The sequence below is a fragment of the Caretta caretta genome, chromosome 5 (genome assembly GCF_965140235.1).
Source record: "Caretta caretta isolate rCarCar2 chromosome 5, rCarCar1.hap1, whole genome shotgun sequence".
In the NCBI taxonomy this organism is placed as follows: Eukaryota; Metazoa; Chordata; order Testudines; family Cheloniidae; genus Caretta; species Caretta caretta.
Window position 1 is genome coordinate 332597 of NC_134210.1, and position 24884 is coordinate 357480.

General features: G+C 49.6%; 2 protein-coding genes across 5 annotated transcripts in view; one reads left to right on the forward strand and one right to left on the reverse strand.

The window, feature by feature from the left end:
• The window catches only part of CA9 (carbonic anhydrase 9), a 59408-nt gene extending 53878 nt beyond the window's left edge, over positions 1-5530 (forward strand). For both annotated transcript variants that reach the window (XM_048834657.2, XM_048834658.2), the window contains 4 exons: positions 3602-3625; positions 4372-4407; positions 4722-4815; positions 5186-5530. In XM_048834657.2, the coding sequence (XP_048690614.1) occupies positions 3602-3625; positions 4372-4407; positions 4722-4815; positions 5186-5252 (221 nt within the window). In that variant the 3' untranslated portion in view covers positions 5253-5530. The remainder of the gene's footprint in view (positions 1-3601; positions 3626-4371; positions 4408-4721; positions 4816-5185) is intronic.
• A 942-nt stretch (positions 5531-6472) lies between these two features.
• The window catches only part of LOC125629282 (gamma-secretase subunit Aph-1b), a 28492-nt gene continuing 10080 nt past the window's right edge, over positions 6473-24884 (reverse strand). The window contains exons 3-7 of one of the 3 annotated variants that reach the window (XM_075128286.1): positions 12597-12670; positions 12199-12321; positions 10339-10383; positions 8593-8720; positions 6473-7519 (exon numbers count right to left, since the gene is read on the reverse strand). In XM_075128286.1, coding sequence (XP_074984387.1) covers positions 7286-7519; positions 8593-8720; positions 10339-10383; positions 12199-12321; positions 12597-12670 — 604 coding nt within the window. In that variant the 3' untranslated portion in view covers positions 6473-7285. Of the gene's footprint in view, positions 7520-7837; positions 7962-8592; positions 8721-10338; positions 10384-12198; positions 12322-12596; positions 12671-24884 lie in introns of all 3 variants that reach the window. The other 2 variants (XM_048834660.2, XM_075128287.1) reach the window with 2 other exon arrangements.

A 24884-nucleotide genomic window follows, 5' to 3' on the forward strand; every position in this document is an offset into this window, starting at 1 on the left:
TAGACTCTTCCCCCTCATGTTATTCTCCCAGGGGATCCTGCCCATCAGTTCCCTGAGGGAGTCAAAGTCTGCTTTTCTGAAGTCCAGGGTCCGTATTCTGCTGCTTTCCTTTCTTCCTTGTGTCAGGATCCTGAACTCGACCATCTCATGGTCACTGCCTCCCAGGTTCCCATCCACTTTTGCTTCCCCTATTAATTCTTCCCGGTTTGTGAGCAGCAGGTCAAGAAGAGCTCTGCCCCTAGTTGGTTCCTCCAGCTCTTGCACCAGGAAATTGTCCCCTACACTTTCCAAAAACTTCCTGGATTGTCTGTGCACCGCTGTATTGCTCTCTCAGCAGATATCAGGGTGATTGAAGTCTCCCATGAGAACCAGGGCGTGCGATCTAGTAAGTTCTGCGAGTTGCCAAAAGAAAGCCTCGTCCACCTCATCCCCCTGATCCGGTGGTCTATAGCAGACTCCCACCACCACATTACCCATGTTGCTCACACTTCTAAACTTAATCCAGAGACTCTCAGGTTTTTCTGCAGTTTCATACTTGAGCTCTGAGCAGTCATACTGCTCCATTACATACAGTGCAACTCCCCCACCTTTTCTGCCCTGCCTGTCCTTCCTGAACAGTTTATATCCATCCATGACAGTACTCCAGTCATGTGAGTTATCCCACCAAGTCTCTGTTATTCCAATCACATCAAAATTCCTTGACTGTGCCAGGACTTCCAGTTCTCCCTGCTTGTTTCCCAGGCTTCATGCATTTGTGTATAGGCACTTGAAATAACTCGGTGATCGTCCCTCTTTCTCAGTATGAGGCAGGAGCCCTCCCCTCTCACGCGCTCCTGCTCGTGCTTCCTCCCAGTATCCCGCTTCCCCACCTACCTCAGGGCTTTGGTCTCCTTCCCCCGGTGAACCTAGTTTAAAGCCCTCCTCACTAGGTTAGCCAGTCTGCTTGCGAAGATGCCCTTCCCTCTCTTCGTTAGGTGGAGCCCGTCTCTGCCTAGCACTCCTCCTTCTTGGAACACCATCCCATGCTCAAAGAATCCAAAGCCTTCTCTCCGACACCACCTGCGTAGCCATTCGTTGACTTCCACGATTCGACGATCCCTACCCCGGCCTTTTCCTTCCACGGGGAGGATGGACGAGAAGACCACTTGTGCCTCAAACTTCTTTATCCTCCTTCCCAGAGCCACGTAGTCTGCAGTGATCTGCTCAAGGTCATTCATGGCAGTATCATTGGTGCCCACGTGGAGAAGCAGGAAGGGGTAGCGATCCGAGGGCTTGATGAGCCTCGGCAGTCTCTCCGTCACATCGCGAATCTTAGCCCTTGGCAAGAAGCAGACTTCTCGGTTTTCCCGGTCAGGGCAGCAGATAGATGACTCAGTCCCCCTGAGGAGAGAATCCCCGACCACCACCACCCGCCTCCTTCTCTTGGGAGTGGTGGTCGTGGAACCCCCAACCCTAGGACAGTGCATCTCATGTGGGTTGTGTGTGTGGAGGTCTCTCCCGTGCTGGAAGGGCCCTGGGCTCTGGCAACGGCTAGTGGGGGGGAATGGGACAGTTTCTCTGGAGTGGGAGGGGCTCTAGGTACATGGGCACTGGAAGAATAAACAACATTCGCACTTTGTCCATGAAGCACTTTCAGGCTGTTTGGGCTTTCTGGGCTCTGGGCACTTCCCCTGCACACACCCTGAATTCCAGTGCCTGGTGCCACACGCTTGAACTCCTGGTCTTGGCCTTCAAGGCCCTTTATCACTTGAAGGACTCAGCGATTATGGCAGATGTACACTGGCGCAGGAGTGCCCCGCGTGATGGTAACAAACCCTGATCCTTGCCTGCCGGGGGGTTCTATTACCTCTGCACATGGCATTGCTGAACACTCTGTCCTGCTCCGGAGGCCGAACTTCAAAGGGAATGTTGAAAAATAGGAAAAGGTTCAGGACAGAGTGGTGAGTGTTCAAGATTTGGAAAAGCTGCTTTGGAATGGAGACTAAATGAACTCCATCTATTTAGTTTAGCCACGAGAAGGCTAAGAGGTGACTGATCACATTCTACAATTACCTCCATAGGGAAGAGATGCCTGCTAACAAAGCGCGCTTAATTCTACCAGACAAAGGCAGAACAAGCTCCAATGGCTATCAGCTGCAGCTAGACAAATTCAGACTAGAAATAAGGCACAAATATTTAGCAGTGAGAGTGATTGTGCCACTATTTAATGGTGTGTGACTGTTTGAAAAGGTTAAACAGAATGACCCAGGTAACTACAGGTTTGTCAGGCTGATGTTGTCCCTGGACAAAATAATGGGACAGCTGATATAGGACTTGATTAATAAAGAATTAAAGGGGGTGGGTGTAATATAATTAATGCCAACCAAAATGCGTTTATGGAAAATAGATCTTGTCAAATAAATGTGCTATTTTTTGATGAGATTACATCAAAGGTAAGTACTGATGATGCAATAGCCAGACTTCTGTATGGGATTTGACTTGGTACCACAGGACATTTTGATTAAGAAATTAGAATGATATACAGTTAATATGGCACACAGCTGGATTCAAAACTGGTTAACTTTTAGATCTCAAAATGTAATTGGGAATCATTAAACAGGTGGGTTGTCAGTGGGGTCCTACAGTCATCAGTTCCTGGCCTTATGTTATTTAACATTTTTATCAGTTACCTAGAAGAAAATGTAAAATCATCACTGATAAAGTTTGACACAAAAATTGGTGGGGCAGTGGTAAACAGTGAGGAGCACAGGTCACTGACACAGGGATCGGGATTGCTTGGAACCTGGGCGCAAGCAAACAGTATGTGTTTTAATATAGCCAATGTAAACTTATACATCTAGCAACAGAAAAATACAGGATCAAAGACTGCAGCCTATACATACGGGACAGGGGCCTCAATCCTGGGAAGCAGTGACTCTGGAAAAGCCTTGGGGTTGTGGTGGATAATCAGTATTTCCCAAGCTGTGTTGCTAGCTGGGTTTTGGCACAGTTTCTGTATGGATGTCCAGCATCCTGTGTGGGCAGCGGGAGTCTCTCGGGAAAGGAGGAAGGGGGCTCTGTGCTCTGTCAGAGGCTAGATTGGTGATGGTCATGGCCAAAGGACTGTCGACCTCCCCTCGCTCCCCCAAGGCGGGGGCGGGGCCGAGGGTCTCCCAGTGCAATTCTGTGTGTGATGAGGGCATTGTTGAGGGTGAGAGACGCTGCTGGTTGGGCTCTGGGTTTTCCTGAACTGGAAATTGGTGGGGTGCGGTTAACAAAGCACCGGAGACCCAGGAAGAAATGGAGCAGAGGCCAAGCCCCGGGAGCAGCTGAGCCATGCTGAAGGACTGACTAGCTGGGTTTAGAGCAGCTGCGTTGCTCTGGCTGGTTCGGTGCAGAGTGGGCGAGTGTCCCTGTTGGAGGGGGAGGGGCAACCATGGGGGGCGGGCATTCGCAGCTCTGCTGGGGGGCAGGGACTCTTCAAAGTTGTTTTACCAAAACCAAATAAAAGGGGGCAGAGGGGCTGTGATGGGACACGCCTGCCCATTGCTGCAGTCAGCCCCCTTCTCTCTCTCTCACCGCCCTCCCCCACGGCCTGCTCACCATGTTGCATCTGTTGCAGGTGCTGGCTGCCCACCATGCGGAGGTAAGAGCTGGGCCCAGGCCCCACACCCCAAGGATGGGGCAGAGGCGAAAGAATTGGCAGGCATCCCCTTAACACCAGCTTGTCGTGGGAGGGCACCAGGGTTAGCCGCCAGGCCAGGGCAGTACCAGTATGGGGGGTGGTACCTGCTTCCTTAAGGCACACCATGCTGGGAGGGGTTGGGGGAGTGGGAAATGTGTCCACGGGGTGACACGAGTTTACATTTTGGGGGGGGGGAGTTGGCTGTGTGCCAGGAAAGAGCCTGGCACTGCACATGGGGGTGGGGGGTACACACACAGATTGGGTGGGTAGATGCAGATTTCAGTGACCACATGCTGGGATGTGGGGGGGGGTCAATGTTCCCTCTAATTTCTGACAGGCTGTATGCACAAAAAATGTCTTATGTGCAAATTGTTGTGCTTCTGTGCAAATGTTTGTGTGCATGGTGTCTCGCTGTGTGCACGGGGTTTAGTATCTGTGCGCGCGTGCACCCATGCACAGCTTAGAGCGAACGGGGGGGGGAGTGGGGGGCTGCACACTGGGCTAGAATGGGGATGGGACAAGGCTGCACACTGGGCTCGGATGGGGGGCAGGCTTGGTGGCTGCGTGCTGGGATGTGGGGATGCGATGGCGGGACAGTGGGCTGGGGCACAGGGGGGTTGTACAGGGGGTGGGTGGCTTTGGCACCTGTCCCCGCCCAGCCTCACCTGCTGTCTCTGTGTCCTCCCCCCCGCATGTTTCATGTTTAGATTCAGAAAACCAGCTGGGCCTCTCCCTGCAGACAGGTGAGTGCTGCAGGATGGGCTGCCCTGGCCTCCCTGCCAATTCCTTGCCCTAGGGCCACCTAGCTTCTGCTGCCTCGACCTCCTGCCCCGGGCCACCCGGCCTCCCCCAGCCTGGGGCTACCCATCTTCTGTCACCTCCATCCCTTGCCCTGGCTCTCCTGGCCTCTCCCTGCCCCTGTGCTGTGGCACCAGCTTCCTCCTCCCCTCCCTGGGAGCAGCGCTTGGCTTGGTCCCACTCTCCCAGGCCTTGAGCTCTCCCTCCCCCTCCGTGTCTGGTACCTCACCCCCCCCCCCTTGCTCTCCTGTGTCTGCAGCGGACGTGCTGGCTGGTCTCTTTGGGGTTCTCTTTGCAGTCACGGCTCTGGCCTTCCTCATCTACATCCACAAGCAGCGGAGCCAGAACACAAGGTGAGAGCTGGGAGCCACCGGCATGCTCCACGCCCCGCTGCCTGGATGCGGGAACCACACCCCGACCCTTCTCCCTCCCTCTGTCCTGAACCCCCATTCAATTTACGATTCTCCCTCGCTGCCCCCACCACCCCCAGCCAAGTTCCCCTTCCCCCCTGTGCCCTACCCTGCAAAGGCTGGGAGAGTCGCAGCTCACCTGGCACAAGCCACTCCCGCGTGTAGGGAGAGTGCCCAGAGGCCGGGGGGTGTGAGTGGGGAGAACCTGCCCCATAACGCAGAAGGGGGGGCTGCCAGGGAGTTGCAGGCGATCGGTCCTTTCTCAGCTCATTCCAGGGCTCCCTGACGCCCCAGTGTTCTCCCTTCCCTGCAGGCCGGACTCTCACCCCAAGCCCAACGTCATCTACACAGCAGCCACCACAGATGAGAATGCGGTGTAGGCAGGGCCCCTGCTGCCCAGCGAGGGCCTCTGGCACACGGAAGGGAGACCAGCACACGCACCCTTGGGCTCTGCTGGCTGGACCCTGCCACTCACAGCCAGCCAAGCACGCCCTCCCTCCCCACCAAGGGGCCAGAGCAGCAGGGGCCCCTTCTCTGGGGCCTTCACTCCTTGAGGCCCGGTTACCTGCACTGAGGCTCAGCAGAGACTGAGGGGAAAAACTCTGCCCCTTTCACAGATACTTTTTTTAAAGATACAATAAAATCAATGAAATAGAAACCTATTGCTATGCCAGCCCTGCCTCTGCTGCAGGAGCTATCTCCCCTGGGGGCCAGGGCCCCTCCCACCATTGCAGTGATGGCCCTGCCTCTGCTGTGGGATCGCCCCAGGCAGATACACCAGGCCAGGGCTAGGAAGCACCCCTGTGTGGGACCAGCTGCCCTCAGCAGCACAGTGGATGGCTCCAGGTAGAGCAGCCAGGAAGCCCCAGAAAAGGATGCTGCAGCTGGGCTTTGCCTTCCTGTCCCGCCTGAGCACTCATGTAGCTACTCTGGCCCACACCCCCGCCAGTGGATTCATTCTTAGTGCACCTTGGGCTGAGCAGCAGGAGAAGTCATTGCCATGGGGCCTGTCACAGGTGGGAGGGGGGGTCCCATGGCCTCTGGCCTGCCCCCAGGGGCTCAGCAGCCAGACACCCTGCATGCAGCAGTAGAGGCTAGACAACCACTGCCCAGCTTCTTGTGACCCTCCAGCGGGGTTCGTTACTGTGCCAGCCTGGAGCCCAGCATCCACCTGGCAGCATCCAACCAGCGCCCCACTCACCCATTCGATGCCGGTGCCACGTGCCGTGGTACTGGCAGACGCCTAGTGGCCATGTGGAGTCCCTGCACCATTTCTGTAAAACACGGACCCAAGGGAAACAACACACACACTCCCCTCCCAAGGACAGTGGCAGTGTGGTCCAGTGGATACAGCACTGGACCAAGGCTCAGAACAGCTGGGTTCTGTTCCAGGTTGCCCCACTGGCCTGTTGGGTGACCGTACACAAGTCAATTCCATGCCTGTGCCTTGGTTTCCCCAGCTGTAAAACAAGGATAATGACCCTGCCCCTACACGTGAAATGTTGCATACAAGCTGGGTATCACCCCAACTTCCCACTCCCAGCATGGCAGATGCACTGCATGTGCAGGACCCATCCCATCCCCCACAGCCACACACAAATTCTCTCTGAGGCTGGTATTTCTCTTTATTGATATAAAAGCCCATTACAAACTCAGTCAGTCTTGGCTCTCTGCCCTGGTGCCTCTGCATGGCTTCTGGGTCCCTGCTCCCAGTTCCACCTCACATCCCCAGGGCTGGTGCCAGCTCGGGCACCTCATATCCACCCCCACCAGAGACATGGACAGGGTCACTGATCCCGCCCCGGATAAACCTCTGCCACCGCCCCTCCTCCCAGCATGTCTGCACAAGGCATGCAGCTACCAGCTGCACTGTGCCAGCATCACCTGCCCATCCCCTTCCCGTACCAGCATCAGCCCTTTGGCACCACTCATCCCCTCTCCATGCCAGTGCTGGGCAGCCAGTCAGCCTCATCCTTTGCCACCCACCTGTTCTGCATTTCCCATTGAATGCCACCCACCATCCTTCTCAGGCCAGTACCTGGCAGTCTGTCCCATACCAGCAGCCAGGCACTTGGGGCCAGGGCTGGGAATTCAGCCCCCTGGTACAGCCACTCCTGGGCAAGGGGAAAGGACGTTGCAGCTCCTTAGTGCCTAGCATCCCCAGCTCGGCGCTTTGATGTATCCAGGCAAACTGCTGACCAGATCACAGACTTCCTGGGGCTGAGAAGGACTCTCCCTGTATGTGGCAGAAAGAGCCCACCACACACACTGCTTGTGGAGCAGGCACAGTGAGTTCTGGAGAACCCCTCACACCATGTTGAACCATGGGTCTTTCAAGGGTGGGCTAAACCAGTCCAGGTCCACAGCATGGAGGGACAGGGGTTGGTAGGACAGGGTGAGCAGCCCTCAGCTATCAGACATTCTGATGGCTACTCCCTGGCTGCAGGAGCCCCTGGACACCTGCCTCCAGCAGGGACTGATCGGGGGACTCCCATTCCAGAAGAGAGAAATGATATTGCAGAGAAGGGAACTGTAGGTCCCAGCTGACAGCACCAGAGGGAGGGCAGGGCAGGCAGAGAGCAGCTGAGGGGAGAGCTCCTGATGGACCCTCAGGATCCTGGCTGGGGGCTTGTCTCGCTCTGCTGCCCTGTGGAGAAGCAAAGGCAAGGGGGTGAGTTCAGGCACCCAGCTCACAGGGTTCCAGAGTAGGTCATTTCCTGCCCCATTCTCACAGAAAAGGGGCAGCACCCTGATGAATAGCCCCAGATTGGGGTGTTTCCCCACCTGCTAGTGCTAGGAAAGAGTTAATGTCACTGCTGAAGGGGCTCAGATCAGGGCATTCCCCCTGCCCCAAAGCAGGCCATGTCCTCCCCCAATACTGGGGTAGCCCCTCCCAGCATTCCCCTCAGAGGCATGGCCTCGGCAGGGCTCCTGCTCTGGATGTGGGGCTGGAGCGGGTACTCACCCCGCAGGGACCGGAGCAGGTTCCGAGTGCAGCCTCCTGACAGGATGTAGGCCCATGCCGCCGTGGCGAACATCAGCAGGTAGGAGGGGATGAGGCTGCCCACGTACAGGGGGTTCCAAAACGTCTGGGAGGAGAGCAGCAAACAGGGTGAGAGCAGGGGAGGAGCCGGGGGAGCCCCAGAGGCAGTTATGCCAGAGCTGGCCTCCCCCCGAGCCCTGGCCTGCTGGCTCAGGCCCCCTCGATGCTCTGATCTCCTTCCCTGACACTCCTGGCTCCGCACCTGGCTGGGGCACGGTGCTCTGAGGGATATGGGGCTGGTGTGCCCAGGGCGCCGGGGTGTCTCGCTGGTCTGCAGCAGGACGGCACTGCCCCATGGAGCTAGTGGGTCCTGCAGACTCCTCTGGAGCATTTGGAGTTTGAGGTTCAGGGGTGTTGCATCTCTCACTCACAGGCTTTAGTACCTGGAGGCTGCCTCTGTCTGTTCACACTCATGCAGGTCTCACAGGTGACTCCCTGGAGCAATGGTCCTGGGGGAACACCCAGTTCTCCTGGGGGCAGGGACTGTCTTTCTGCATGCAGCACCCATCCTGACAGGGCCCACATCCTGAGGGGGCCCTCACACACCTACCAGATAGTAATTCCTGGCCCAGAACCACCCACCCAGTTCCCTGCAGCACTCAGGCAGCGGTGACCCGGTGGTGTGGGAGCAGCCTTCCCAGCCGCCCACATCTTCGGTTTGCCCTGCCCACGCTTACCGATCCTGACACAATGAGGTGAGTGAGGATGACGGCTGCCATCTCCCACCAGTGCTGGGTCTCACAGCCGTGGAAGAAGAGGATTCCCCAGAAGGTGTGAAGGAAAATCATCACCATGGTCATGAAGGCTGTGAGGAGGAGCATAGATGGTCACAGCTAGGCTGGCAAGGCTGTCCACCAAGCAGAGCCCCGGGCAGAGTCAGGGCCGTAGTGGGGTGGGGCACCCATCAACAGAGGATGAGGAGAACTGGCTTTACCTGAGGGGCAGCGTAGGGCACTGATGTGGAGAGCCATGCTGGTGAGGGGATGGGTGGGGTGTGAGCAGGATGTCCGTGATGGGGGCGGCAGTGGGCAGGCAGTTTGAGGGGCTGTGGTAGTGGGGTGCCTTAAGGAGGAGGCAGTGATGAGGGGCAGTGTGGGTGAGAAAAGGGTCGATGGTGGTGTTAGTGGAGACATGGCAGGAGTGGGGGAGCAGACTAGGGTGAGGAAGGGATGGGTTGGGTGCAGTACGGGAGGGGCAGGGGCTGCTACACCTGTTGCTTAACTGAGATCAGGAAGCAAAGCTGCAAACCTCTGTTGTGTGTGTTCCAGTTCCAATTCCAATAGATCTTTTTCGAGATGGGGCAACCACATCTGCAGGTAGTATTCAAGGTGTGGGCGTCCCATGGATTTATATAGCGGCAACATGATATTCTCTGTCTTATTATGTGTCTCTTTCCTAACGATTCCCAATATTCTGTTCACTGTTTTGACTGCCACTGCACTTTGAGCGTATGTTTTCAGAGAACTATCCACAGTGACTCCAAGATCTCCTTCTTGAGTGGTAACAGCTAATTTAGACCCCATCATTTTATATGTATAGTTGGGATGATGTTTTCCAATGTGCATTACTTTGCATTTATCAACATTGAATTTCATCTGCCATTTTGTTGCCCAGTCACCCAGTTTAGTAAGATCCCTTTGTAGCTCTTTGCAGTCTGCTTTGGACTTAACTTTATCTTAAGTAATTTTGCATCATCTGCAAATTTTGCCACCTCACTGTTTACCCCTTTTTCCTGGTCATTTATGAATAAGTTTAATAGGACTGTCCCAGTACAGACCTCTGGAGGACACCACCATTTACGTCTCTCCATTCTGAAAACTGACTATTCCTACCCTTTCCCATCTTTTAACCAGTTACTGATTCCTGAGAGGACCTTCCCTCTTATCCCATGACAGCTTACTTTGCTTAAGAGCCTTTGGTGAGGGACCTTGTCAAAGACTTTCTGAAAATCTGAATACACTATATCCACTGGATCACCTTCATCCACATGCTTGTTGACCCCCTCAAAGAATTCCAGTAGATTGGTGACACAGGATTTCCCTTTACAAAAACCATGTTGACGCTTCTCCAAAAGATCGTGTTCATCTAGGTGTCTTACAATTCTGTTCTTTACTATAGTTTCAACCATTTTGCCCGATACTGGAGTCAGGCTTACCGGCCTGTAATTGAGAGGATCCCCTCCGGAGCCCTTTTTAAAAATACACATCACATTAGCTATCCTCCTGTCATCTGGTACTGAAACGGATGTAAATGATAGGTTACAAACCACAGTTAATAGTTCTGCAATTTCACATTTGAGTTCCTTCAGAACTCTTGGGTGATACCATCTGGTCCTGGTGACTTATTACTATTTAATTTTTCAATTTGTTCCAAAACCTCCTCTAATGACACCTCAATCTGGGACAGTTCCTCAGATTTCTCACCTAAAAAGAATGGCTCAGGCTTGGGAATCTCCCTCACATCCTCAGCTGTAAAAAGACCAATGCAAAGAATTAATTTAGTTTCTCCGCAATTGTTTTATCATCCTTGAGTGCTCCTTTAGCACCTCGATCATCCAGTGACCCCACTGGTTGTTTAGCAGGCTTCCTGCTTCTGATCTACTTAAAGAATTTTTTGTTATTACTTCTTGAGTCTTTTTGCTAGCTGTTCTTCACATTCTTTTTTGGCCTTCCTAATTATATTTTTACACTTCATTTGCCAGAGGTTATGCTCCTTTCTATTTTCCTCATTAGGATTTAACTTCCACTTTTTAAAGGATGCCTTTTTGCCTCTCACTGCTTCTTTTACTTTGTTGTTTAGCCACCGTGGCACTTTTTTGATTCTCTTACTATGTTTTTTAATTTGGGGTGTACATTTAAGTTGAGCCTCTATTATGGTGTCTTTAAAAAGTTTCCATGCAGCTTGCAGGGATTTCACTTTTGGCGCTGTACCCTTTAATTTGTGTTTAACTAACCTCCTCATTTTTGTGTAGTCCCCCTTTCTGAAATTAAATGCTACAATGTTGGGCCACTGTTTTCCCTGCCACAGGGATGTTAAATTTAATTATATGATGGTCACTATTACCAGCTATATTCACCTCGTGGAACAGATCCTGTGCTCCACTTAGGACTAAATCAAGAATTGTCTCTCCTCTGGTGGGTTCCAGGACTAGCTGCTCCAAGAAGCAGCCATTTAAGGTGTCAGAAACTTTATCTCAGTATCCTGTCCTGAGGGGACATGTGCCCAGTCAATATGAGGATAGTGGAAATCTCTATTATTGAGTTATTTATTTTAATAGCCTGTTACAAATATACAGGGAAGGGTAACAACCTTTATGTATTCAGTAATATAACATTTCTCCTGGCCAGAGGTTACCTGTAAGAGGTTAAAAAGCTCAAATAACCTAGTTGGCACCTGACCAATGGTGCTTTCAAATCTGGGGGTGAGGAGGCTTTGTTGTGCTCTTTGTTTGTGTGTTCTTTTAAGGAGAGAAAGAAACTAGGTCCCCCCCCAAAAAAACTCTCTTAAGAACCTGCCTAAAAAAGCATCCAAAATTACTAAAACAGTAAGTAAAGCCAGAAAAGGCGTCAGATTATTTTTTGTTTTAGCTTGTGAATTTTCCTTTGCTGGAGGGAGGTTTATTCCTGTTTTGGTAACTTTAAAACTAAGCCTAGAGGGGGATTCTCTGTGTCTTAAATCTTTTTATTTTTCCCTGTAAAATTGCCTTCCATCTTGATTTTACAGGGGTGATTCTTTTACTTTGTTTAATAAAATTCTTCTTTTAAAAGCCTAATTGATTTTCAGTGTTCTAAAGACCCAAAGGTTTGGTCTGTGCTCACCTGTACCAATTGGTGAGGATATTATTCTCAAGCCTCCCCAGGAAAGGGGGGTGTAGGGGCTTAGGGTGATATTTTGGGGGAAATAGGAACTCCAAGTGGTCCTTTCCCTGAACCTTTGTCTAAATCACTTGGTGGTGGCAGCATACCATCCATCCAAGGACAAGGGATTTGTGCCTTGGGGAAGTTTTAACCTAAACTGGTAAAATAAGCTTAGGGCATCTTTCATGCGGGTCCCCACATCTTTACCCCAAAGTTCAGAGTGGGGAGGGAACCCTAACATAGCCTCTCTAATCTCCCTGAGCATTTCACAGTTACTATCACCATCCTGGTCAGTAGTATCTCTCTACTGCTACATTCTTATTATTAGAGCATGGAGTTACTATCCCTAGAGATTCTATAGCACAGTTTGGCAGGTAGATGGTGCAGTGGGCAGATGGTGCAGTGGGTTGTAGGCCCATTGCTCACCCGAGGTCAGGAAGTAGAGCTGTGAGTCTCCATGGATTCCCACAGTGCCAGGCCCCAGGGCATCTGCCAGGAGGTTAATCATGGAGAAGGCGCCACTCATGAGCCCAAAGCCCAGGCCAGCTACTGTGGGACAGAGAAAACACATGTTGCTGAGCCCAGGGACGTCAGAGCCAGAGACTCTCAGAGAGGCTCCCTTGACCTGTCTCCAACCCCCAGAGGCCTCCCCCACAGCCCTGCACAGGGACCCCACAACACTTGCCTCCATTCTGAGGGATCCCTGGTGAGAAATCTCCTTTTCCCAAGAGCCCCCTCCCCTCCTCTATGAGATGCTACCTCCACTCATCCCATATACCCCATCACACAAGCTGGGGTCAGCCCTGCCCCATTGAGGAACATACCATATGCCATCTGCTGGATGGAAATCGGGGAGCAGCCATCTTCGCTGAGGGTCACCAGCCCTTCGACTGCCTTCCTGGACAGAGAAAGGAGAGAGTCCCAGTCACACCCCAGTGTACGGCTGCCCATGATGGGATTACTAGGCTGGTTGATAACAGTAACTGTGTAGACGTACTGTACTTGGATCTTTGCAAGGTGTTTGATTTAGCACCACACGATAGTCTGATTAAAAAATTACCTCTACGCAATACCAATGAAGCATAAATTAAACAGATTTAGAACTGGCTGACAGATCTCAGAAAGGAGTTTTGAGAAAGTAAGAATATTTTGTTATATTTTTATGAGTCCTGTGAGCCCATTTCCCCTATGTGCTGCATCATTGCCAAATGGGTGGAAAAGGGCTATCTGCTCTCAAGGCAGGCAAAGAAACAAAGGAGTGGGTGTCATCGAACTGTCTGGGCTTTAGGCCCCACGTCAATGTAGCATCTGAGAAGACAAGGGCAAATCCAATCCCTCAGACATTAACACCCAGTGACCAAGGCCCCAGAGGGTTTGGATTTCCCACCTCTCAGCAGAGAGGCTGAGAACTTTCCCCAGCTGGAGAATAAAGGACTGGGGAGGTATGAGATGGGGGGGATCAGAGCTGGCAGCTGGGAGGAGCCGGGCTCTCACCTGGAGTCTGACCAAGGAGGTCAGACAGAGACAGACAGAGCTTGAACCAAGGGGTTCTCTACAGCTTGGCTGGGTGCTGGGTTGGCCAGACTGGATGACGCTCTAACTGTCAGTTCTCTGAGCTACTCTAAGCGCTCCCTGTGCTGTGTCCAGGTGACTAATAAAGCCAACTGTTCTGGCAGTGCTGTGTGAGTGTCACTGCAGATGCTGGGTGAGATGCATTAATCCCTGCAGAGTGGACAAGTCTCCATCAGGGTCTGTCTCAGTGCGACTTGCTGAGTAGAGCTCACGGGGTGAAGCAGGGGGGCTACAGGCCCAGAGGTCCAGTCTCAGGAGGTGGTTACACTGGAGAAAGAGTGAGACCCCCTCAGGGGGTCTGGCCCACTGATGGGCTCTTCCCAGAGACTGTTCCATGGCTCTGTGACAGCTGTTAAGAGGGAATCATAACTGAGTGGGGCATTTCTGGTATGGTTCTAAGCCCGATGCCATTCAATTTTTTTTATCAAAGGATCTGGAAGTAAATATAAATATCACTGTCATCAGCAAATTTTATAAGCAAAGACTGGCAGAATGGTAAATAATGACAAGGACAGGGCAGTCACATAGTATAATCTGGATCGCTTGGTAATCTGGGCCCATTCAAACAAAATGCATTTTAATACAGTCATATGGGAATGCACACCATACCTACAGAATGGGGGACTGTATTCTGTAAAGTAGTGAATTAAAAAGGATTAGGAGTCATAGGGGATAAGCAACTGAACTGAGTTCCCAGTACAAACCTAGAATGATATAAAATTAACATGACCCACATTAACCAAATTAAAAACTGGATAACTGATAGAGAATCATCTGTGAACAGGACTATTTCCAGTGGGGTCCCACCAGAATTGGTTCTTGGCCCTATGCTATTTAACCATTTTTCAATGACCTGGAAGAAAACAAAATCATCACTGATAAATTTTGCAGATGACAAAAAAGAATTGGGAGAGTGGTAAATAATGAAGAGGACAGGTCACTGATACAGAGCAATCTAGATCACTTGGTAAACTGGGTGCAAGCAAACAATAGACACATTTTAATATGGCTAAACGTAAATGTATCCATCTAGAACAAGAAATGCAGGCCATACCTACAGAATGGGGGACTTTATCCTGGGAAGCAGTGATGCTTGAAAATATTTGGGGGGCGTGGTGGATAATTAGCTGAACATGAGCTCCGAGTGCGACGTTGTGATCAAAAGGGCTAATGCGATCCTGGGAGGCATGAACAGGGGAATCTCGAGTAGGGGCAGAGAAGTTATTTTGCCTCCGTCTTTGGCATTATTGGAACCACTGCTGGAATCCTGTGTCCAGTTCTGGGGTCCTCAATTAAAAAAAAATGTTGATAAATTACAGAGGGTTCAGAGATGAGCCAGGAGAATGATTAAAGCATCAGAAAACCTGCCATATAGTGATCAACTCCAGGAGCTCAATCTATGTAGCTTAACAAAGAGAAGGTTAAGTGGGGACTTGATTCCAGTCTACAAGCACCTACATAGGGAACAAATATTTATTTAATAATGGGCTCTTCTATTTATCAGAGAAAGGTCTAACTCGATCCAAGGGGTCGAAGTATAAGATAGACAAAGTCAGACTAAGGTACAAATTTTTAACAGTGATGTTAAACAACCATTGGAACAGTTTACCAAGGGCTGTGGTGGTTTCTCCATCACTGACAATTTTTAAATCAAGATGGGATGTTTTTCCTCACAGCTCTGCTCTAGGAATTATTTCAGGGCAGTTCTCTGGCCTGTGCTCTGCAGAAGTTCAGATAGATTCATAGATTCTAAAGAGAAGAGTGGACCACTATGGTCATCTATGTATAAACAGGTGATTAGTGAGGAGGAAGTGATTTTAGCTTTTTATACTGCATTGGTTAGGCTGCTACTGCATCCAGTTGTGGGGTTCACATTTTTAAAAGGATGTTGAAAAACTAAACAGGGTGCAGAGAAGAGCCACAAAAATAATCCAAGAGCCGGAAAAATGTTTTACAGCGAGAGACAAAGAAAGACTGAGAGGAAACTAAAGACCCTCACGGGGAGAAAATACCAGGTACTAAAGGGCTCTTTAATCAAGAGGAGAAAGGCAGAAAAGAACCAATGGCTGACAGTAAATGGCTCAGCACAGGAGTGACTGGATGACAGTAGTTGGCCTGTGCTCTGCAGGGGGTCAGACTAATGATGCCTTCTGGCTCAAACACTATGAATCCTGGGTTTTAGGCCTGGCTCTGACACTACCTCGCTGGGCCATGCAGTTTGAGCCCAGGCATGAAAGGGTTTTTGACACCAAATAGGGAGATGCTGTAGTACAGGGTTACTGTGTTTAGAGCCAGCCCTGGCCCCTCACTGCCACCTGGTTTAGGCTTATGAACTTGGCCACATTTAGCAAGATTCCCTGTCCTGGGGTGATCCATCCCCCGTTCTCCCCCCCCCCCCCCAGCTTCTGGCAGTCGGAGGCTTAGGGTGACCCATGGGGTTGCATCCCTGACCATCCTGGCTAATAGCCATTGATGGACCTACCCTACTTTTCCAGTTCTTTTTTGAACCCAGTTATAGTTTTGGCCTTCACAACATCCCCTGGCAAGGAGTTCCTCAGGTTGACTCTGCATTGTGTAAAGAAGTACTTCCATATGTTGGTTTTAAACCTGCTGCCTGTTAATTTAATTGGGGGACCCCTGGTTCTTGTGTTACACAATGAGGTAAATAACACTTCCCTATTCATTTTCTCCACATCAGTCATGATTTGATAGACCTCCCTCATCTCCCCCCTTAGTCACCTCTTTTCTAAGCTGTACAGTCCAAATATTTTAAATCTCTCCTGGTACAGAAGCTGTTCCATACCCCTGATCATCTTTGTTGCCATTCTCTGAAGCTTTTCCAGTTCCACTATACCCTTTTTGAGATGGGACCACCAGAACTGCACTCAGTATTCAAGGTGTGGGCAAACCATGGATTTATATAGTGGCATTATGCTATCTACAGTCTTATTTTCTATCCTTTTCTTAATGGCTCCCGACATTCTGTTTGCCCTTTTGGCCTCTGCTGTGCACTGAGCTAAAGAGTTCAGGGAACTACCCACGGTGACTTCAAGCTCTCTCTTTCGTGAGCAGTCACAGCTCGTTTGGACCCCATCCCTGCCTATGTTTAGCTGGTACAGATGTATATCAACCGCGAGCAGGTCACTTCCTTTCACTGTGCCCCTCTTTGTCGGTTTAGACAGTCAGCTCCTTGGGGCAGGGACTGTGTCTCAGGCTGTGTGTAGCACTGAGCACAAGGCCCCATTCTCATAATCCAAAGGAGGCAGATTTGTGGCCTGAGAGGCACCTTTGTCCAGCAGGCGGCATTAATCCTTGGTGCCCTCTGATGCCCTGAAGGTAAATGGGAAATAGCATCATAGAACTGGAAGGGACCTTGAGAGGTCATCTAGTCCAGTCCCCTGCACTCAGGTATTATCTAGACCATCCCTGACAGGTGTTTGTCTGACCTGCTCTTAAAAATCTCCAATGATGGAGATTCCACAACCTCCCTAGGTGATTTATTCCAGTGCTTAACCACTCTGACAGTCAGGAAGTTTTTCCTAATGTCCCACTTGATCAGGTGGTTCTGCAGTTTCTTTGAGAGCGTGTGACAAGCTGTCAGCATAGTCTGTGTGGTATGTAGATTGTAATGGAGTGGAAATCTATCAACTTCATGAAAAACTTGTACAGATACAGACAGACATCATCTTCCTTTCCAAATGCAAACAGATGGACATCATACCAAAAGGACTGAAAGTAAAAAATCCATTACAATCTACATACCACACAGACTATGCTGACAGCTTGCGCCACACGCTCTCAAAGAAACTGCGGAACCACCTGATCAACATCCTCTACAGCAAACAGGGAAAGATTAAGAATGAGCTCTCAAAAATGGATACTCTCATAAAAAAAAACAACCTTCCACACAAACTTCCTCGTGGCTGGATTTTACTAAAACACACACTTTGCTTCTCTACAAAAGAAAAAGGACACTAAATTATCTAAACTACTACATGCCACAAGGGGCCACAGCAATGGTTCCCTTAACCCACCCAGCAATATTGCTAATCCATCCAACTATACTCTTAACCCAGCAGAAGAATCTGTCCTATCTCGGGGCCTCTCCTTCTGCCCCTCCACCCCTACGAACATGATACAGTTCTGTGGTGACCTAGAATCCTATATTCGACGTCTCCGACTCAAGGAATATTTCCAACACACCTCTGAACAACATACTAATCCACAGAGACCTCCCTACCAACACTACAAAAAGGATTCTAGGTGGACTCCTCCTGAAGGTCGAAACAGCAGACTGGACTTCTACATAGAGTGCTTCCACCAATGTGCACGGGCTGAAATTGTGGAAAAGCAGCATCACTTGCCCCATAACTTCAGCCGTGCAGAACACAATGCCATCCACAGCCTCAGAAACAACTCACGAAAGCTCATGCTCAAATAAATTGGTTAGTCTCTAAGGTGCCACAAGTACTCCTTTTCTTTTTGCGAATACAGACTAACACGGCTGTTCCTCTGAAACCCTGACATCATAATCAAAAAGGCTGACAAAGGAGGTGCTGTTGTCATCATGAATAGGTCGGAATATGAACAAGAGGCTGCTCGGCAGCTCTCCAACACCACTTTCTACAAGCCATTACCCTCTGATCTCACTGAGGGTTACCAAAAGAAACTACAGCATTTGCTCAAGAAACTCCCTGAAAAAGCACAAGAACAAATCTGCACAGACACACCCCTGGAACCCCGACCTGGGGTATTCTATCTGCTACCCAAGATCCATAAACCTGGAAATCCTGGGCGCCCCATCATCTCAGGCATTGGCACCCTGACAGCAGGATTGTCTGGCTATGTAGCCTCCCTCCTCAGGCCCTACTCTACCAGCACTCCCAGCTACCTTCGAGACACCACTGACTTCCTGAGGAAACTACAATCCATCGGTGATCTTCCTGAAAACACCATCCTGGCCACTATGGATGTAGAAGCCCTCTACACCAACATTCCACACAAAGATGGACTACAAGCCGTCAAGAACACTATCCCCGATAATGTCACGGCAAACCTGGTGGCTGAACTTTGTGACTTTGTCCTCACCCATAACTATTTTACATTTGGGGACAATGTATACCTTCAGATCAGCGGCACTGCTATGGGTACCCGCATGGCCCCACAGTATGCCAACATTTTTATGGCTGATTTAGAACAACGCTTCCTCAGCTCTCGTCCCCTAATGCCCCTACTCTACTTGCGCCATATTGACGACATCATCATCTGGACCCATGGAAAAGAAGCCCTTGAGGAATTCCACCATAATTTCAACAATTTCCATCCCACCATCAACCTCAGCCTGAACTAGTCCACACAAGAGATCCACTTCCTGGACACTACAGTGCTAATAAGAGATGGTCACATAAACACCACCCTATACCGGAAACCTACTGACCGCTATTCCTACCTACCTGCCTCCAGCTTTCACCCAGACCACACCACACGATCCATTGTCTACAGCCAAGCTCTACGATACAACCGCATTTGCTCCAACCCCTCAGACAGAGACAAACACCTACAAGATCTCTATCAAGCATCCTTACAACTATAATATCTACCTGCTGAAGTGATGAAACAGATTGACAGAGCCAGAAGAGTACCCAGAAGTCACCTACTACAGGACAGGCCCAACGAAGAAAATAACAGAACGCCACTAGCTGTCACCTTCAGCCCCCAACTAAAACCCCTCCAACGCATTATTAAGGATCTACAACCTATCCTGAAGGACGACCCATCACTCTCACAAATCTTGGGAGACAGGCTACAGACAGCCCCCCAACCTGAAGCAAATACTCACCAGCAACCACACACCACACAACAGAACCACTAACCCAGGAACCTATCTTTGCAACAAAGCCCGTTGCCAACTGTGCCCACATATCTATTCAGGGGACACCATCACAGGGCCTAATCACATCAGCCACACTATCAGAGGCTCGTTCACCTCCACATCCACCAATGTGATATGCGCCATCATGTGCCAGCAATGCCCCTCTGCCATGTACATTGGTCAAACTGGACAGTCTCTACGTAAAAGAATAAATGGACACAAATCAGATGTCAAGAACTATAACATTCATAAACCAGTCGGAGAACACTTCAATCTCTGTTCACTCGATTTCTGACCTCAAAGTGACTATCCTTCACCAAAAATCTTCAAAAACAGACTCCAAGGAGAGACTGCTGAATTGGAATTAATTTGCAAATTGGATACAATTAAATTAGGCTTGAATAGAGACTGGGAGTGGTTGAGTCATTATACTAAGTGAAACTATTTCCCCTTGTTTATTCCTCCCCCTCCCCCCCCCCCTCACTGTTCCTCAGACGTTCTTGTTAACTCCTGGAAATGTGCTGAAAATGGCCCACCTTGATTATCAATTCAAAAGGTTTTCTCTCCCCCCACCCCACCTCTCCTGCTGGTAATAGCTCATCTTAAGTGATCACTCTCCTTACAATGTATATTTTTTCATGGTCTGCATGTATATAAAATCTCCTCACTGTACTTTCCACTTTATGCATCCGATGGAGTGAGCTGTAGCTCACGAAAGCTTATGCTCAAATAAATTGGTTAGTCTCTAAGGTACCACAAGTACTCCTTTTCTTTTTGTGAATACAGACTAACATGGCTGCTACTCTGAAATTAATCATTTTTGTTGCTCGTCTGTACTTTCTTCAATTTGTCCACATCTTTCCTGAAATGTGGTGCCCAGAACTGGACACAAGACTACAGTTGAGGCCTAATCAGCACAGATTAGAGTGGACGAATTACTTCTCGTGTCTTGCTTACAACACTCCTGCTAATACATCCCAGAATGATGTTTGTTTTTTCTGCAATAGCGTTACACTGTTGACTCATATTTAGCTTGTGATCCACTATGACCCCCAGATCCCTTTCTGCAGTACTCCTTCCTAGACAGTCATTTCCCATTTTGTGTGCGTGCACAACTGATGGTTCCTTCCTAAATGGAGTACTTTGCATTTGTCCTTATTGAATTTCATCCTATTTACTTCAGACCATTTCTCCAGTTTGTCCAGATCATTTTGAATTTTAATTCTATCCTCCAAAGCACTTAGAATCATAGAATCATAGAATATAAGGGTTGGAAGGGACCCCAGAAGGTCATCTAGTCCAACCCCCTGCTCGAAGCAGGACCAATTCCCAGTTAAATCATCCCAGCCAGGGCTTTGTCAAGCCTGACCTTAAAAACCTCTAAGGAAGGAGATTCTACCACCTCCCTAGGTAACGCATTCCAGGGTTTCACCACCCTCTTAGTGAAAAAGTTTTTCCTAATATCCAATCTAAACCTCCCCCACTGCAGCTTGAGACCATTACTCCTCGTTCTGTCATCTGCTACCATTGAGAACAGTCTAGAGCCATCCTCTTTGGAACCCCCTTTCAGGTAGTTGAAAGCAGCTATCAAATCCACCCTCATTCTTCTCTTCTGCAGGCTAAACAATCCCAGCTCCCTCAGCCTCTCCTCATAAGTCATGTGTTCCAGACCCCTAATCATTTTTGTTGCCCTTCGCTGGACTCTCTCCAATTTATCCACATCCTTCTTGAAGTGTGGGGCCCAAAACTGGACACAGTACTCCAGATGAGGCCTCACCAATGTCGAATAGAGGGGAACGATCACGTCCCTCGATCTGCTCGCTATGCCCCTACTTATACATCCCAAAATGCCATTGGCCTTCTTGGCAACAAGGGCGCACTGCTGACTCATATCCAGCTTCTCGTCCACTGTCACCCCTAGGTCCTTTTCCGCAGAACTGCTGCCTAGCCATTCGGTCCCTAGTCTGTAGCTGTGCATTGGGTTCTTCCGTCCTAAGTGCAGGACCCTGCACTTATCCTTATTGAACCTCATCAGATTTCTTTTGGCCCAATCCTCCAATTTGTCTAGGTCCTTCTGTATCCTATCCCTCCCCTCCAGCGTATCTACCACTCCTCCCAGTTTAGTATCATCCGCAAATTTGCTGAGAGTGCAATCCACACCATCCTCCAGATCATTTATGAAGATATTGAACAAAACCGGCCCCAGGACCGACCCTTGGGGCACTCCACTTGATACCGGCTGCCAACTAGACATGGAGCCATTGATAACTACCCGTTGAGCCCGACAATCTAGCCAGCTTTCTACCCACCTTGTAGTGCATTCATCCAGCCCATACTTCCTTAACTTGCTGACAAGAATACTGTGGGAGACCGTGTCAAAAGCTTTGCTAAAGCTTGCAACCCCTCCCAGCTGGGTCGTTCGCAGACTTTATATGTATACTCTCTATGCCATTATCTACATCATTGATGAAGATTTTGAACAGAATCAGACCCAGAACCGATCCCTGTGGGACCCCACTCATGCCCTTCCAGCATGACTGTGAACCACTGATAACTGCTTGGAAAACCGTTCCCAGAGAGTAGTTATGTACCCATCTTATAGTAGTTCCCATTTAGGTTGTATTTCCTTAGTTTGTTTATGAGAAGGTCACTGAGACAGTATCAAAAGCCTTACTAAAGTCAAGATATACCACATCCCCCCTACCACCAAGGCTGGTTACCCTGTCAAAGAAAGCTATCGGGCTGGTTTGACACTATTTGTTCTTGACAAATCCATGCTGACTGTTACTTATCTCATTATCTTCTAGGTGTTTGCAAATTGATTTCTTAATTATTTGGTAATTCATTGAGGGCAGGGCCCAGTCTTTACCCAGATCAGGGCTGTGCTGGCAGCTGGCCAGGGATCTGAGGGTTATACCTGATTTTCAGTGCAGGTTCAACTGCCTGTGAACATGCATAAGAGAACAGCAGCTCCTGGCGTCTGGGATGGGGGGGAGGGTGGGGAAGTGTCTCTTTAAAATAAGGTTCTTGCGCCTTCTCCATCCTGCAAATCAATGTGAATTTGCCTGAAGCCTCCTCTGGATTCTCCTGTCAGGGAGTGTCTGGAGAGGATGAGGCCAGGCAAGCCACACGAGAGTTGCACTGACTGGAAGCTGTTTATGAGGCCCAGAGCTGAAGGCTCCCAGGGGCTTTGAGATGCACAAATGCAAGGACTTTCTGTACAGATTATACAGGAGGCAGGATGGCCTTCAGGCTAAAGCCCAGGAATGGGAGTCCAATATGGGGTCTGTTAGTGGCTGTGCTCCGACACACGCTTCCTAACTCAGTTCCCCATCTGCTAACACTGGCGGTTAATAGTGCCCTGCTCCGAGGGGCCGCAAGGCTGAGTTCAGCAGGGTTTGTGAAATGCTTCGAGAGCCTTGGATCCGCTGTACTAGAGTCAGGGAAAGAACAACTGGAAGAACCGCAGCGCTGACCTGCTCCATCCACATAGGGAACCAACCCTGCAGACAGCCCCGCAACCGGAAGCAAATACTCACCAACAACCACATACCACACAACAGAACCACTAACCCAGGAACTTATCCTTGCAACAAAGCCCGTTGCCAACGGTGCCCACATATCTATTCAGGGGACACCATCATAGAGCCTAATCACATCAGCCACACTATCAGAGGCTCGTTCACCTGCACATCCACCAATGTGATATATGCCAGCAATGCCCCTCTGCCATGTACATTGGTCAAACTGGACAGTCTCTATGTAAAAGAATAAATGGACACAAATCAGATGTCAAGAATTATAACATTCATAAACCAGTCGGAGAACACTTCAATCTCTCTGGTCACGCAATCACAGACATGAAGGTCGCTATCTTAAAACAAAAAATTTCAAATCCAGACTCCAGCGAGAAACTGCTGAATTGGAATTCATTTGCAAATTGGATACTATTAATTTAGGCTTAAATAGAGACTGGGAGTGGCTAAGTCATTATGCAAGGTAGCCTATTTCCCCTTGTTGTTTCCTACCCCCCCCCCCCCAGACGTTCTGGTTAAACTTGAATTTAAACTTGGAGAGTGGTCAGTTTGGATGAGCTATTGCCAGCAGGAGAGTGAGTGTCTGTGTGTGTGTGTGTGTCCGTCCCCGGGAAAAAAAGGGGGGGGGTGTGAGAAAGCCTGGATTTGTGCGGGAAATGGCCCACCTTGATTACCATGCACATTGTAGGGAGAGTGGTCGCTTTGGATAAATTATTACCAGCAGGAGAGTGAGTTTGTGTGTGTGGTTTTTGGAGGGGGGTGAGAGAACCTGGATTTGTGCAGGAAATGGCCCACCTTGATTATCATACACATTTTGAAGATAGTTGTCACTTTGGATGGGCTATTACCAGCAGGAGAGTGAGTTTGTGTGTGGGGGGGTGGAGGGTGAGAAAACCTGGATTTGTGCTGGAAATGGCCCAACTTGATGATCACTTTAGATAAGCTATTACCAGCAGGACAGTGGGGTGGGAGGAGGTATTGTTTCATGATCTCTGTGTGTATATAATGTCTGCTGCAGTTTCCACGGTATGCATCCGATGAAGTGAGCTGTAGCTCACGAAAGCTCATGCTCAAATAAATTGGTTAGTCTCTAAGGTGCCACAAGTACTCCTTTTCAGTTCCTGACAGTTTGCCAACAGGGAACAGACATTCTGGGTTTCATGCAGGAATCACTGGGCGAGGCTCGCTGGCCTGTGCTATGCAGGAGGGCAGACTGGATGATCATAATGGCCCATTCTGGCCTTGCTTTACCAATCTCTGACTAAACAAAGGGAGGAACCCAATTCCCAGAAGAGTGACTCTGCGCTTCCGGGCCAAGGCCGGGAGAGCCTTGTGCAAACAGGATCAAATCGTTTGCAATTAGAACCCAATCTCCACTGAGCAAAACATGGAACTTTTGTAATACACTATCACCACCTACTGGCTACTGTAGGGAATGCAGTTCAGGAACCTGAGAACCAAGTCCTGATGCACAGATCTGGGTGTCAGATCAGGTGAAGTGGGGGGCTGCCCCTGCCCACACTCACCCCAGAAAAATCTGAAGAGACCTTCTATAAAAGTTGCTCTTGGGCTGAGCCCAGCAGACGTGTGCAAGCAAGTAGAGTTGTGAACCACCAAGGCCATGGTATCGGCCCCTCCAGAGTGGGAGTAATAGGAGCATCCTGGACCCAAGACCAGAATCCAAAGAACATAGAAACTGTCTGCTGATGAGATCCGATCCCAAACTTCTAAGTAACTGCCTCATTGCTCTTTACCTGGGTCTGAGCCTTTTAGTTCAGAATGAGCACAAATGATAACAGATGGGCATAATACCATCTCAGGCATTGCTTGTCACCTCTACAAGCTCAGTCAGGACTTAAGGCAGAGCCCTGAAATCACCTTCAAGCCGTCTGCCAACTAGACATGGAGCCATTGATCACTACCCATTGAGCCCGACAATCTAGCCAGCTTTCTATCCACCTTATAGTCCATTCATCCAGCCCATACTTCCTTAACTTGCTGGCAAGAATACTGTGGGAGACTGTGTCAAAAGCTTTGCTAAAGTCAAGGAACAATACATCCACTGCTTTCCCCTCATCCACAGAGCCAGTTATCTCGTCACAGAAGGCAATTAGATTAGTCAGGCATGACTT